General features: G+C 46.4%; 3 protein-coding genes across 6 annotated transcripts; 2 read left to right on the forward strand and 1 right to left on the reverse strand.

Moving 5' to 3' along the window:
• Positions 1–359: 359 nt before the first annotated feature.
• Positions 360–3,655, forward strand: LOC119364850 (GDSL esterase/lipase LTL1-like). The gene is made up of 5 exons (XM_037630409.1): positions 360–731; positions 842–969; positions 1,066–1,308; positions 2,732–2,987; positions 3,079–3,655. The coding sequence occupies exons 1-5, from the start codon at positions 488–490 to the stop codon at positions 3,312–3,314; spliced, it is 1,107 nt and encodes a 368-aa protein (XP_037486306.1). The 5' UTR covers positions 360–487; the 3' UTR covers positions 3,315–3,655.
• A 1,071-nt stretch (positions 3,656–4,726) lies between these two features.
• LOC119368011 (2-phytyl-1,4-beta-naphthoquinone methyltransferase, chloroplastic-like) lies at positions 4,727–6,735 on the reverse strand. The gene is made up of 8 exons (XM_037633371.1): positions 6,555–6,735; positions 6,399–6,463; positions 6,227–6,317; positions 6,027–6,115; positions 5,748–5,881; positions 5,615–5,676; positions 5,329–5,428; positions 4,727–4,920 (listed from the first exon to the last, which is right to left on the reverse strand). Exons 1-8 carry the CDS (start codon positions 6,720–6,722, stop codon positions 4,820–4,822), a joined length of 810 nt encoding a protein of 269 aa, XP_037489268.1. The 5' UTR covers positions 6,723–6,735; the 3' UTR covers positions 4,727–4,819.
• A 74-nt stretch (positions 6,736–6,809) lies between these two features.
• On the forward strand, positions 6,810–12,842 carry LOC119364851 (diphthine methyltransferase homolog). Of its 4 annotated transcripts, none has more exons than XR_005175201.1 (4): positions 6,810–7,235; positions 7,751–12,126; positions 12,280–12,397; positions 12,471–12,842. XR_005175201.1 is itself a non-coding variant. In XM_037630410.1 (2 exons), exons 1-2 carry the CDS (start codon positions 6,899–6,901, stop codon positions 8,479–8,481), a joined length of 1,068 nt encoding a protein of 355 aa, XP_037486307.1. In that variant the 5' UTR covers positions 6,810–6,898; the 3' UTR covers positions 8,482–12,842. The 4 variants fall into 4 exon arrangements, 1 of the variants encoding a protein (XP_037486307.1); XR_005175202.1 differs by having other exon boundaries at positions 12,280–12,392; XR_005175200.1 differs by having other exon boundaries at positions 12,280–12,842.
• Positions 12,843–13,560: the final 718 nt, after the last annotated feature.

The following is a 13,560-nucleotide window of genomic DNA, read 5'->3' on the forward strand; positions in this document are numbered from 1 at the left end:
ATCTGTCTGTAGCCTCCGGGCAATAATAGGCAGCTAGCGCCCCCATCGCGCGCAGGGCCGGCACGTGATCCGAGGCAGGAGAGCCGACGGCGGAGAGCGAGAGCCAAGTGGCCGGCGTCGCACGCCAAGGCGCCGCATTTAGCGCCCCCAACCACCGTGCCATCCATCGACCCGCTTTCGCCTCATTTAACGCGATCCGTTTCGGGTGGTCCTAGTTAGCCAGCCAAGCTAGCTGTCTCCCGCCCGCTAACCCACTAACCCACTGCCGTCCGGCCTCCTTAACTCGGCGCCCTGAGTGAGGTTGCGGTTGCGAGACAGCTAGTGAGAGTTCAGTCTGGCATCTGGCCTCTATAAGAGGAGGCAGAGGGCGCTCGCCACCTTTCGTGTCCACGACGTGCGCGCCTTGCCAAGTCGCAGCCACCCACTGGAGCTCGTCAGTTCCGTAGCTACCACCCGTGCGGCACGAGTCGTCGCGCCCAGGTCCGCCATGGACGCTTGCTCTCCGGCCCTCGTCGTCGTCGGGGCGCTGCTCCTCCTCCTGGGGGCCTCGGCGCCGACGGCGTCCGCGGCGCGCGCCTTCTTCGTCTTTGGCGACTCCCTCGTCGACAACGGCAACAACAACTACCTCATGACGACGGCGCGCGCCGACGCGCCGCCCTACGGCATCGACTTCCCCACGCACATGCCCACGGGGAGGTTCTCCAACGGGCTCAACATCCCCGACATCATCAGTACGTCTCCGGCGTGCCTCCTCTCATCTAGCTCAGCTAATTATAACATGCCTCTCTCTTTTGTTAATCTGTCGAGGGAGTAATTCTTGACAATGACACATGCTGATCAGGCGAGTACCTCGGGGCAGAGCCCGCGCTGCCCTACCTGAGCCCCTACATGCGAGGCGAGAACCTGCTCGTCGGCGCCAACTTCGCGTCCGCCGGCGTCGGCATCCTCAACGACACAGGCGTGCAATTCGTAAGCTCCACGCGCACACACGCACGCACGCTTGAATCACGTATACGTATCTATAATAATGCAACGGAGATGACAATTCTGTGCGTGTGCGTGCAGGTGAACATCATCAGGATCGCGCAGCAGCTGCAGAACTTCCAGGCCTACCAGCGGAGGCTGGCGGCGTACATCGGTGAGGACGCGGCGAGGGAGCGCGTGAGCCAGTCGCTGGTGCTCATCACGCTCGGCGGCAACGACTTCGTCAACAACTACTACCTGGTGCCCTTCTCCGCCAGGTCCCAGCAGTTCGAGATCCACGACTACGTCCCCTTCATCATCTCCGAGTACAAGAAAGTCCTCGCGGTAATTATTAACCTTTTCTCTTACTTACCACTAATCAATTTCCAAACATACATAATTTCTGCTCCAAAACATACTCGCATTTGTAAAACATGGTTAGCATTCAAGGTGAAAAATTGTCAGGACGTTTTTTGTCTTCTATTTTGTCACTATGGTGTACAAGAGTGGTAGGCCTAAAATTCCCAAAATTAGACAGGGAAACGAAATGCTTGCTGCACGCTGGCTAGAACAGTAGTGGAAAGAGATGAGTCTGTAGGCTGCCCGCCTGCCTGCCTGATATGATGGTGGCCTGCCTGCCTGATATGATGGTGAGGGAAATGGGCCGTAGCACCGGTGAACATTTGTTTGTAGTGGAGTCATTTTTGGGTAGTACGTTCAGCAAGCAATAAAGTGACACGGCCTGTAGTGTTCTACCCGCCGAATTCAGAAGCACACTGTTTCTGGCAAGAGTTAGCCCATGAAGCGAGAAACGATTTTATTCATGGTTGATAGCTAGTTTCAGTAACTGTCTGAGACATGTTCACTGTGGAGGCTGAATCCAAACATAGTAGTATACAGTTAAGCTTGCACTTGAGCACACCAGTACTGCTAGTAAGAACACTCACAAACGTAGTTCATTTTCACTGTCATTCGTACTCACACTTCATAATGCAGCTAGAGATTAGGCATCATCAACGTAAGATCTATGAAAACACTTAAACAACACTGTTAAACAGCGATAGGAAATGTTCCACCCATAGTATCTCCAAAGTACCGCAATATTTACATTTCTTGGAGCTACAGAGTAGTACTCCTCCATTGAAAGCAAATGAAGGCCGGTTCGTACCAGATCTCTTTGCATTGGCGCACCTTGACATTTATGATTCATTCATACTCGGCTGCAGTGACAATAGGCCGCCTAAACATTTGGCACTGCCGAGTTTCCCAACCGAGAAAACTCGAGGGAGGGCTGGAGTAGTATGTCTGTCTCGGCATCGTGGGATCGTCTGGATGCAATGCATGCATGTTGGATGTTGCCACCAACCACTCTGCCCATGCAATCAATATAGGCCAACCGGTGGACAGCAGTCGAGTGCACGGTACACACGCGCGCACCACGCCATACGCATCTGTCATGCGTCTCTCTCCGCAGTAAAAGAGCAGCAGGCTCGCGTTTTAGTACTGTTTTTTTTACTGTTGTACCACCCATCGAGAGGTTGTCACGATGTATTTACTCCTCCCACATGCAACAACTGTGGCGCTCGATCGTGCATGCACCTTCGTCTTCGTGTGTACTCCTACTCCTATCCATGCATGCATGCTTCGTTGCAGCTACGTGTAGGGCGTGGGTAGAGGCTTGGGTTGGGGGGCCATGCATCATGCATGCTTGTCTTGTCTTACACCGAAGGCTGACTGACTGACTGTGTGGAAATGGAATGAAATGCAGCGGCTGTACGAGCTGGGCGCCCGGCGCGTGATCGTGACGGGGACGGGGATGATCGGGTGCGTGCCGGCGGAGCTGGCCCTCCACAGCCTCGACGGGTCCTGCGCGCCGGACCTCACGCGCGCCGCCGACCTCTTCAACCCGCAGCTGGAGCGGATGCTGACGGAGCTCAACGGCGAGGTCGGCCACGACGACGTCTTCATCGCCGCCAACACCAACAGGGTCAGCTTCGACTTCATGTTCAACCCGCAGCAGTACGGTATGGTCTCGTCTCCATCAAGCAAAACTCTTTCATGCTGGCATGCAGATCTGTGAAAGAAAGAAAATTAACGATGCATGCATGATCGCAGGGTTCGCGACGGCCAAGATCGCGTGCTGCGGGCAGGGCCCGTACAACGGGATCGGGCTGTGCACGCCGGCGTCCAACGTGTGCGCCAACAGGGACGTGTACGCCTACTGGGACGCCTTCCACCCCACGGAGCGGGCCAACCGGATCATCGTCGCCAACTTCATGCACGGCACCACCGACCACATCAGCCCCATGAACCTCAGCACCATCCTCGCCATGGACAACACCAGGAACTAGCTAGCTAGCCACTACGTCTACCTCTACGTACGTAGCTAGCCAGCCAGTAGGACTAGTTCATCTGTGCGTGTGCCGACCTACATATATATAGCTACATATTTGGTGCTTAATTTGTTATTGGTCTCTCCCTACGTGCCTGGAGCTGGTGGTCAAAAGTTTTTGATGGGTCCTTCTTCCTTGGTTTAGTTGAGACTTCAGAGTAATTTGGGTGTTAATTAAGAGAGATTGTTTATTTTCTGTTTGCTACTCCAGATTGTTTAGCAGAGCTTAGTGGCTAGGAACTTGTAAGACAGTGGTTTCTGCTGGAATGATTGATCCAAGAATTCGTTGTAGCTTGTGAACCTTTTGCTTTGTCAGTAGCTTGTGAATTTGGGTGATAGTAGGGAGTTATTCATGTTTTACTTTGCTGGCTCGTTCATCGAGTTTAACCGAACAAGTTTCACCATAGTACCCCTCAAAAAAAAAATCACCATAGTCACTGGTAAAAAAACACTGAACATAAATACTCCAGTGTAGATCTGAACTGTCGACATGGGGACCGAATAAACAGAGGAGGCAGATGATGCATGATTCAGAATTCAGAGCAGTGCGCACTTCACCAGAAAAAAACCAGGGCCTGAAAATCTCACCTGATCATTCCACGCCTTCCCAGTTCCAGTTGCCAATCAGACGAGGAGGTGCTCGTTTTCTATGTCCAATTTCCGGTCATATTACTCAGAAGCTGCCGAACAGCACACCCGGCATGCACAGTAGCGCCTGCACTTGCACTTCAGAAACTGTGACCATGATTGTACGTACTTCAGAACTGTGGTTTTGATTTACATGCCGTAGGTGTGTTGTTTTCTTGTTCAAGCAGGGAAATGCACACCTGGGAAGTTTGAATGCAGAGGAAAATGGATTAACAAACTTAAAATTCAGATAATTCATACATATCACCCTTTGGGTGCTAGACTCCTGGGTCGTTCATTGAGTTTAACCGAAGAAATTTCACCATGGTCACTGGTAAAATCACTGAACATAAATACTCCAGTGTAGATCTGAACTGCCGAAATGGGGACCGAATAAACAGAGGAGGGCAGAGTATACAGGATTCAGAATTCAGAGCAGTGCGCTTCACCGGAAATTCAGAGCCTGAAATCCTCACCTGAATCATTCCCATGCCTTCCCAGTTCCACCAATAAGACGAGGAGGTGCTTGTTTTTTATGTCCGATTAACAGTCTTATTGCTCAGAAGTTGCAGAACAGCACACCCGGTATGAGTGGCGCCTGCACTTCAGAACCATGACTTTGATTGAACGGCCTGCATCTCAGAACTGTGGTTTTGATTTCCATGCCGTAGGTGTGTTGTTTTATTCTTCAAGCAAGAGAAATGCACGGCTGGGAAGTTTGAAGCATTGGTTCCGTTTGGGATCAGCCAAACTGCATATTCGGTAATGCAGAGAAAAATAAATTATTTAAAAATTCAGATAATTCATACAGATCACCGTTCATTGCTACAATTATAGTCAGCGAGTTGCTACTAGGTTTCCCATGAGCCCTCCACCAAGTTCATAGTGCTTGGCTGAGGAAAACCCTGCTTCTTTGGCTAACTTCTCCAACTCCTCTCCTGGACAACAGATAAACAAAGACAAGCTTGAGGTAAATAAAGGAAGGTGATAAAATCGTGAAGTAGTTCATAGTCATTGGTGAAATGGCACATACCACTCCATCGTTTGGAACAAAAGAATTCACTATTATCTTAAAAAAAGCAGAATGATATGTACATCTATATAATGTCATGGCTTTGCACATGAAGGAAATAGATGGTAAATGTACTCCATCAGGAGAAGTTGAGATGTCTGTTGATGTACTTGTGCTATCAGAGTAGCAAGTTTTGAGATACACCACTCTTGTTTTATTCTTTTTTCTAGGTGCACTCTAGTTTAGTTCATAGACACGCACTATGTGTTACATGATGATGTGATATGTTTTCTGTCATGGAAGTTTTCACAGGAACGAAACATTATGTTCAAACCTGTAAGATACTGTGATATCGAACTTTTCAAGTACTTGTACTCTTCAGTAAGTCCATAGCTACTAGCCAGAGGAACGACCACATTATCGATCGCCCAACTCTGTCCAAGAAAAAAAAAATTAGTGAGGATTGTAGGATCAGTTCCAAAGTCTTATATGGGGCATGAAGCCAACATGTGATTTTGCTACAATGTCATGGTGGAAAAGTGGATGATTGGTCTTTGTCAGAAAAGTTTAACAGGCCAATTCATCCCGTATCATGTATGCAAGATGGGGTGAAACTTTACTTGTAATGATGCCGTGAAAATTGAGGAGCTCTTGTTAAAATCTAGAACAGATGCTCGTGATCCTGCAGTCTAGAAAAACCAAATCATGAGAATTCATGCTGAACTGAAACAGAATTTGAACCGTACACCCAACCTGGTTTTAGGACTCTAAGGATCTCTTGCATTGCTTTGGGTCTGTCAACCACATTGCGCAATCCATAACCAACTGTAACAGCATCAAAGTAACGGTCCGTGAAAGGTAAATCAAGTGCATCGCCCTCGATCCATCTGCAACAAAGCATATCAGCATATCGTTAGCCAAGCACATAAGTTGCTAGCCTGACCAAAAGACAAGCACATTCTGCATATCCTCACAAAACCGCACATAGCAGGAATTTCAGAATTCCCAAGCTCTCACATTGGGGGTGCTCACTTGATGTTCTTGTAGCAAGCCTTCCAGCGTTGATCCTGACGGCTAGCAGCAGTTTGCAGCTGCTGCCCTGAGAAATCGACACCCATCACCTGTGGCATTTGAGAGGTTGGACCATAAGATTACCAACCTCCAAAAAATTGCTTGGATATTCTGAAGTTCTGAACCCTGAAGCCAATCCGACATTTCAGTAGAGTACCAACCTCTCCGTCTAGGCCGACCTTCTGAAACAGAAGGAACGCCAAATCCCCGCTCCCGCAACAGAGATCAAGAACCCGATCCCCTCTCTTCGCCCTGATGTTCAGAAAACAAAATTTTCCCATCAACCAGTTGTCTTCTGAATTCACATTACTGCGACTAGCACTAGGGATGTACTTGGACCAAGAGACGCAGATGCGCTTCCACGTCCGGTGCTGCCCCAGGCTGAGCACGTCGTTGAGCTACAAGGAACGCGGCACCGCAGCGCTGTCGTCAGTACAGTACGTATTTGCCAATGCAGCGGAAAGGGGGAGGGGAGTGGGAGGCACGGACATGGTCGTAGACGGGGGCGATGCGGCTGAAGAGGGCCTGCCGCTCGTCGGCCGCGGAGGAGCAGCGCACGGCGACGGAGCCGCGGCGGCGTCGTCGGCAGCCGGCGTGGCTTATACCCGTCGCCGTCGCCCCGGCGGTCACGGGAATCGCCGCGGCTAAGGTGCCCATCGGTGTCCGTTTGCTCGCCCCCGCCACATGATTAGGATAGGTTACTAGTAGTATGACTAGGTTTGACTGGTGACCATTGACTCTTTTGCCCCTGCCTCTGAAGCTCAACGATTTGGGAGTTCTCCACCCTCGCCGCCGCCGCCGCCTGCATCCCGGGGGAGAGCGAGGGTCTGGGTATGGACGTGGGGTCCTGCAACCTCGGCGGCAACGCCGACGCGGTGGAGTTCTGCCCGCACCGCCCCTTCCGCCACATCCTGGCGGCCGCCACGTACACGCTGCAGGAGCAGGCGGGGGAGGAGCAGCAGCAGCAGGACCGCGCGGGCACCGTGTCGCTCTTCTCCGTCGACGCTGGCGCTGAGGACGAGCCCCGACGTCTCCGGCTGCTCCACACGGTGGAGACCGCCGGCGTCTTCGACATGAAGTGGAGCCCCACGGCGCCGCTGCTCGCGCAGGCCGACGCCCACGGCCGCCTCGTGCTCCGGCGCCTCGAGCATGAAGACGGCTCGGACGAAGGTGCTGCTTGCTATTGCTTTTACTATCTTAGCAAATATTGAAACAAATACAGTATGTTGTTATGTTAAAAAAACAGGGCCATGTGTTAACTGTTAAGTGTAACTGGTAGCATCTGCTGGCAGGCTACGTTTCATTAGGACTAGCATGACCAGGTTTTGGTTGCCGATGTTCATACTAAAGGGGTAGTTTAATCTGGATTCAGAACAAGCTGTTTGTGGGCTGCGATATTCCGGGAAGATTGCCATTATTTGTTGATAACTAGGGTAAATTGCTGCTGATTGATGATCAAAGTAAAGTTGGGTTCGTCTGCTAGTCTTCTCGAAATGCATTGCTCATATTTTTCATAATATCGTTGTTCGATTAAAAAGTTAGCCTGGTGAATTCCGTACTGATCCCGGGAACTGATGTAGCTGTAAACTATAAACACTTCATATATGTAATATCTTGATCATGTCTAAAAGTACATGTACATCCTGAGGGCTGATACAAGTGCTTTGTATGACCAAATTACACAGGTGTTGTTCTCACAGACGTGGTTGCTGGAAACATTTCTTCATCAATGTGCTTGTATGTCGACTGGAACCAAAATGCCGATTCCCTGGCCGTTGCATTATCAGATGGTTCACTGTCTGTGGTTCCCATGAGAGAGGACCGCCTGGAGGTATCAGAACAATGGACTGCTCATCAGTATGAAGTTTGGACATGTTATTTCGATCGTGCAAGACCACACTTGTTGTACAGTGGATCGGACGACTGCTCTTTCGGTTGCTGGGATTTGCGGGAAAGCCTATCGAATGCTGTGTTTCGGAATAAGAAGACTCATACTATGGGTGTGTGTTGCATTGCTCAGAACCCATTGGAGGGGAATATGCTACTCACTGGAAGCTATGATGAATTTCTCAGAGTTTGGGACATGAGATCAATGATGAAACCTGTGAACGAGAAGTCCCTGAATTTAGGAGGTGGTGTATGGAGGTTGAAATATCATCCTAATATTGCAGATGTAGTATTGGCTGCATGCATGCACAACGGTTTTGCCATTGTTAAAGCAGGGGCTGGAGATGCTACCATAATGGAAACATATTGCAAGCATGAGTCCTTAGCATATGGTGCAGATTGGCAGACTAGTGAAGCAGCGGAACATAACACAAATTCTTCAGTTATTGCTACTTGTTCATTTTATGACCGCCTTCTCCGTGTGTGGCAACCAGAGAACCTAGTCAACCACCCAACCTCTAAGGCGTAAAACATCATTATGCCCAGTTGAAGCATCAATATGGCATGGACCAACCTATTCCCTGAATGAACCAAATTGATTTCATTCAGGTAGCTCTTTGAATTTATGTTAATTTATTTCAAATGCTGAGCTTATAGTAGTATGATGTCTAATTTATAGCTAGGCATTCACAGTAATCAGTATTTGTTGTAAGCTTCCACAAAACTTTGAAGTTATCTGTTCATGTTATTTGAGCACAAACTGTTTTGAAGTTCATCTGGTGACTGGTGCATAGAAGCGATGATTCAGCAACAATCTAGACATCTACCTGGAAGAGCCTCTGACTGAGCTTTTTGCTGGTCATAAACTAATAATTCTGTCTGAAAACTTACAGTATGCTGTATGCAGTGCTTTCTTATTTTTCTTTTTGATCACATTCTGATAACGGCTGGAATGGTTACCGATTTTACTTTTCCAGTGCATGCACTGTTGCTTATATTAACCTACTGTGCAGTATGGTCAACATGCTAATCACGATTCTTAAAAGTGTTGGATCATTGTTTTTCTTGGATGAAATTTGAGGTATTGGGTAGTTGCCACAGCCTCAGCGGGCCAAAACAAGGACAAAAAAGTTGTTAGTTACTTTTCTGATAAGTTTTGTTAGTTACTTTTCTGATAAGTTAAAAATATATTGCAGTCTAGTGTATCTTACTAAGTTACTAGTGACTCATGAAGCAATAATCAAACCACGCTTCAGTAGAGCTACTTTATTCTTTATCGTTTGCATTTTCCCAGAAAGTTCTGAGTCCTGCCTTTGTGCTAATCACACATGGCTCAGAAGGCAGGACGCAGAACAGATCAACTGGTCCAGTTTACAGAACTGTTCTGCTCCTATATTGGTGAAAATAATGAAGACATGGATCAATTTTGACATGTACTTCCTCCGTAAAGAAATATAAGAGCGTTTAGATCACTACAAGTACATGTCAAAATTGATCCATGTCTTCATTATTTTCACCAATATAGGAGCAGAACAGTTCTGTAAACTGGACCAGTTGATGTTTACAGAGGGAGTACTTGACAGTGGTATAAATAACTATGGGTAATATTTGAAGATAACTTCAAAGGATGCTTCAATTTTTTGTGACTTGTTCTGAAATCATAAGAGGCAAATCATCTACAGTAGAATGTGATACCTTGGTAATAATGGACAAGATGAGATCTGTGTCACTTTGAATAAACGGGAATGCTGGTTGGCAAGTCAGAGAAATAGAATAGTGAGAATCATATGGTTTGCTTGGGATGATAAGCGAAGAAAGCTCTAAGGTTTCCCTTCCTGCATCCTTCTATCTGACACCACTAAGTACTAACTGTGCACTAATAAGAATTATCTGTTTCTACATCAGGCCACCAAGAATAGCTGTACTCCGAACATGAACAATAAAGATAGTGATGTGTTCAGTCTTATGTAGCTAAGTAACCTTTGTTGTTTTCTGACCTTTTTCCTTAAAAAGGATCCAATAACAACTGTTTGTTTAGGTTAGCTACCAAGGGGACTTGAATTTCATTATGCTAGAATGGCTTACACTAGCTGGTTTAGTTGTGCTCTTAGGCCTTCGCCTGATGGCTGACATGCAGTGGGTATGTTAATCCACCCTTCAGCTGAGCATAATAGTGTTGTATTGATTCATCCCACTGATTTGCACGAAGCATCTAGACCCAAGACCTAAGAGGCTATGTGACAACTTATTGCTTGAATTTTCATTGTAGATAATCTGATTTACTGTCTGACATAAAATCTCTAGTTTGATCCTACTCATCTTTGCAGCCCTATTGTATTGAATTGACAATATAGTTGACTTTCCAGACCTTATCTGCTGATGTCATGGCCTCCTTTGGTTTCATCATGAATGGCTACTCAGGGGATTCTTTGACGTGAAGGGGGTCACCCCTACATGGCTAAACCTAATTTATGGGTTAGTCTGGTAAGAATACTGTATCTATGTTCCAGAGTTTAACTTGATAAGTAAACACGGGCCGTTATACATCTGTTTTACTCTCCTTAAGCATGAGAAACCTAATTTCCAACCCTGAACATGATATATATTTTTTGAACGGAAAATTATAGGGGAGGCTCGACAGTACAAATTTAGTAAAATAAGTACTCCCTCGGATCCATATTACTTGTCGCTGTATAACTTTGTACTAAACCAGCGACAAGTAACATGGATCGGAGGGAGTAGTAATAATCTGGTAAGCCTGCTCATCATTCATTCTGTAAGAGAGAAGGAAAAGGTCTCTTTTAATGAGGAAAGGCCAGGAGGCTAAACTAGGAGGAATATTATGAAAAAATTCTAGCATTTCTTTGTTTCCAAATGTTCCAAGCTGCTACAAGAAAGGCTTCTCTGGAGAGAGATTTGCTGAGAGGAAGGAGCAAGGTGAAGATTAATTGAGGCCTAGCAGCCTCTGCTGAAGGAGCAGTTCCAGAAAATATGATCACGAGTTTCAAGGGTCCCTGAGGTACGCAAACGCAGCTGGAACCGCCATTCGTATGAAAGTTACGTCTTTCAAGCATATCTTTAGTATTTAGTCTGTCATTAAAGAGTAAACAGGCAAAAGCTTTGAGTTTGGCTGAGCATTTGAATTTCCTCATCCACGAGGAGATGCTGTATATTTGGTCGCATAATAGCCATTCCCCAATTAGTCAGCTCTACAGCAGCTATAGGAATTACCCACATAACCATTGGTAAGAAGTGTAAGTAACTTGGTTAAAAACATAACTCTAGTATCTACTGCCTGCCTGCCTGGATTTGATAGAATCAACCAGGTACAGCATGTTCCGTTGGCCATCACCAGGTGGTAACCAACCAATCACTATGGTGGGAACCACAAACCTTGGTTGTCTCTGACGTCACTGATTGGTGCATTTCTGCGAGGGCACTCACTATGTGCATCCCTCAGCCATCTATTAAAAGAACGAACATTCAGAAAGTTCATTGGATTGCTCCACTTGATTGCGGCCAACGATTAAATCCCACTTTGGTGGAGCAGTGGAGCCCCACGATTGGTGGTAGTGATTTCCTTGCTGTCGTACTGGGAGCACTTGTCCACTGATTATACGTAGTTGATTTTTTTTGAGGATTTAATGTATATTCAAGGATGGCCCAGGTGGGACTCGAGAGTGCTAATCTTACTTGGAAGTTGGAACTGAGATCTGGTGATCATGTCAACTTTAACAGCATCGAGATGGGAGACGATTTAATTAGATAGAGGACTTTCTAGTACTTTACACTCCAGGGTGGGGAAATGCAGCACTTCGGATAAGAATGAAGTAGTGGCTGAATAGGAAGGCCACATTGCTCTATCTCCATATTCTAAAAGGCATAGCTTTAGAGGTGGAGTGTGCTTCTTCAGCTTTTTGTAAAGGCTTTTAGGCTACCTTTATATTTTATAGTACATTCAGCCCACATGATCAGTTCCTGAATTTCATTTTGTTGGGAAATATCGCTTGCTGAAAGTACTGCTTGGCGAGGAAGGACCTACATAACTGACATTTTTATGAGAAAACACAACTGGTAAATTAGAGGTGCTATTGGATAAAACTGAAAAGGCTAATGTCAATGGAATTATGGGACAAGGAGCGAAGACCAAATGACAAATCAAGGAGATAATGAGGTAAAAATCTGTACCTTGTGAAAAGAGATGCTCACGAAGTTTACCGGTCTAGATGCCCTGGAATTGGATGTTGATTGCAACTGCTGCCTTACCTTTCTTAAAATATAGGTTTAACATTGTTCTCGTGAGTAAATAAAATGTTTTTGATAACAGTGGGTCTGGAAGTGGAATGGGAATTTCTCTAGAGAGAGAATGTAGATGAAATTGACATGCAGCGAGGCAACAACGACATCATTGTGAACCCCAGCAATTGAGCACTCGACACAGTAAAGTTTAGTTTACTCTCATTGTCCTTTCTCCAATAATGCATTGTACGCTGGCCAATTTAAAATGCCACCTTGCAGATTCTTGGTGCTTGCACTATGATTTACCTGGCAAAGCACCTACAGACATCAGCAGCCTCACGAGCATATAAGGCAACCCTTCCCTCTCCTCTTGTCCACAGCCCCTACCGACTATGGAAGGCGCATGGCTCGAGCATCTACATGGCTCATGAGAGCAGAAGCAGGGCCGGGATGAACCGCAAAGCTGAGCGCTTCAGCTTTGCGGTGCCTCTCCTGACCTCCCAGGTGGTCGCCTGAGGTACGCAAGAATCGGCAAGTCACAAAACGGCAATGGTGAACTCCGGCAGGAGTCCACCCCCCTTTTATCCTTTTCTCTCCATTCAGTTGTATCAGGTGGAAGTCGAATAATCGGAAGTCTCTGTGTGTGATGAATCAGTGGATGCTTCAAGTCCATGTTTTGTTTTTCTCTTCCTTTATTATGTGTACTCTGGAAACACTACTATAAATGGCTGATGTTCATCTAGCAAAACCACTTTATGGTGTCTTGTTTGATTCTCTTGTGTCGTCTTTACCGGTTAACTTGTTATATATGCTGCTTCGAAACAGATTGGTGTATGCTGTCTGTGCAGAATACACTGCATATTTTGAACTCTGTGGCTCTTTTAAATACGTTGACCCTACAGCGATCTGTGCTGCTATAAACATAATATTTACATGATGTACTCCAAGGCAGAGATTTTCTGGAATTTTTTATGAGCTAAAAAACATCTATATGAAAGATGGCAATAAGATCTAAAACTGAAAAGAGAAGGGGAACAAGTGATGAAAAGGTTTCCCCCTTCTGGCTGTCTGGGACTTTAGCATATCTTGTGGACAAGTCCTGACTGGTACACTGAAAAAAAATCAGCCATGGTGCAAGCCAATGATGATCTTCATTTGTTCCTTAACAAGAATCTCCTGTTGTGTATTTAACGAGCTATTGTAGTGTAAAAAACGCTCTTAAATTATGGAACGAAGTGAGTAATGATCAAATCCATGCACAGTATATACAGGATACGAGCTCTCAACTTACGGTATCCAGCTTCACATGTTGCATCAGTTATTGCGGCCTCCTATTTACATGAACTGCCGGGGAAGAACATATCTAAAA

Source organism: Triticum dicoccoides, chromosome 2B (genome assembly GCF_002162155.2).
Source record: "Triticum dicoccoides isolate Atlit2015 ecotype Zavitan chromosome 2B, WEW_v2.0, whole genome shotgun sequence".
Taxonomy (NCBI): Eukaryota; Viridiplantae; Streptophyta; class Magnoliopsida; order Poales; family Poaceae; genus Triticum; species Triticum dicoccoides.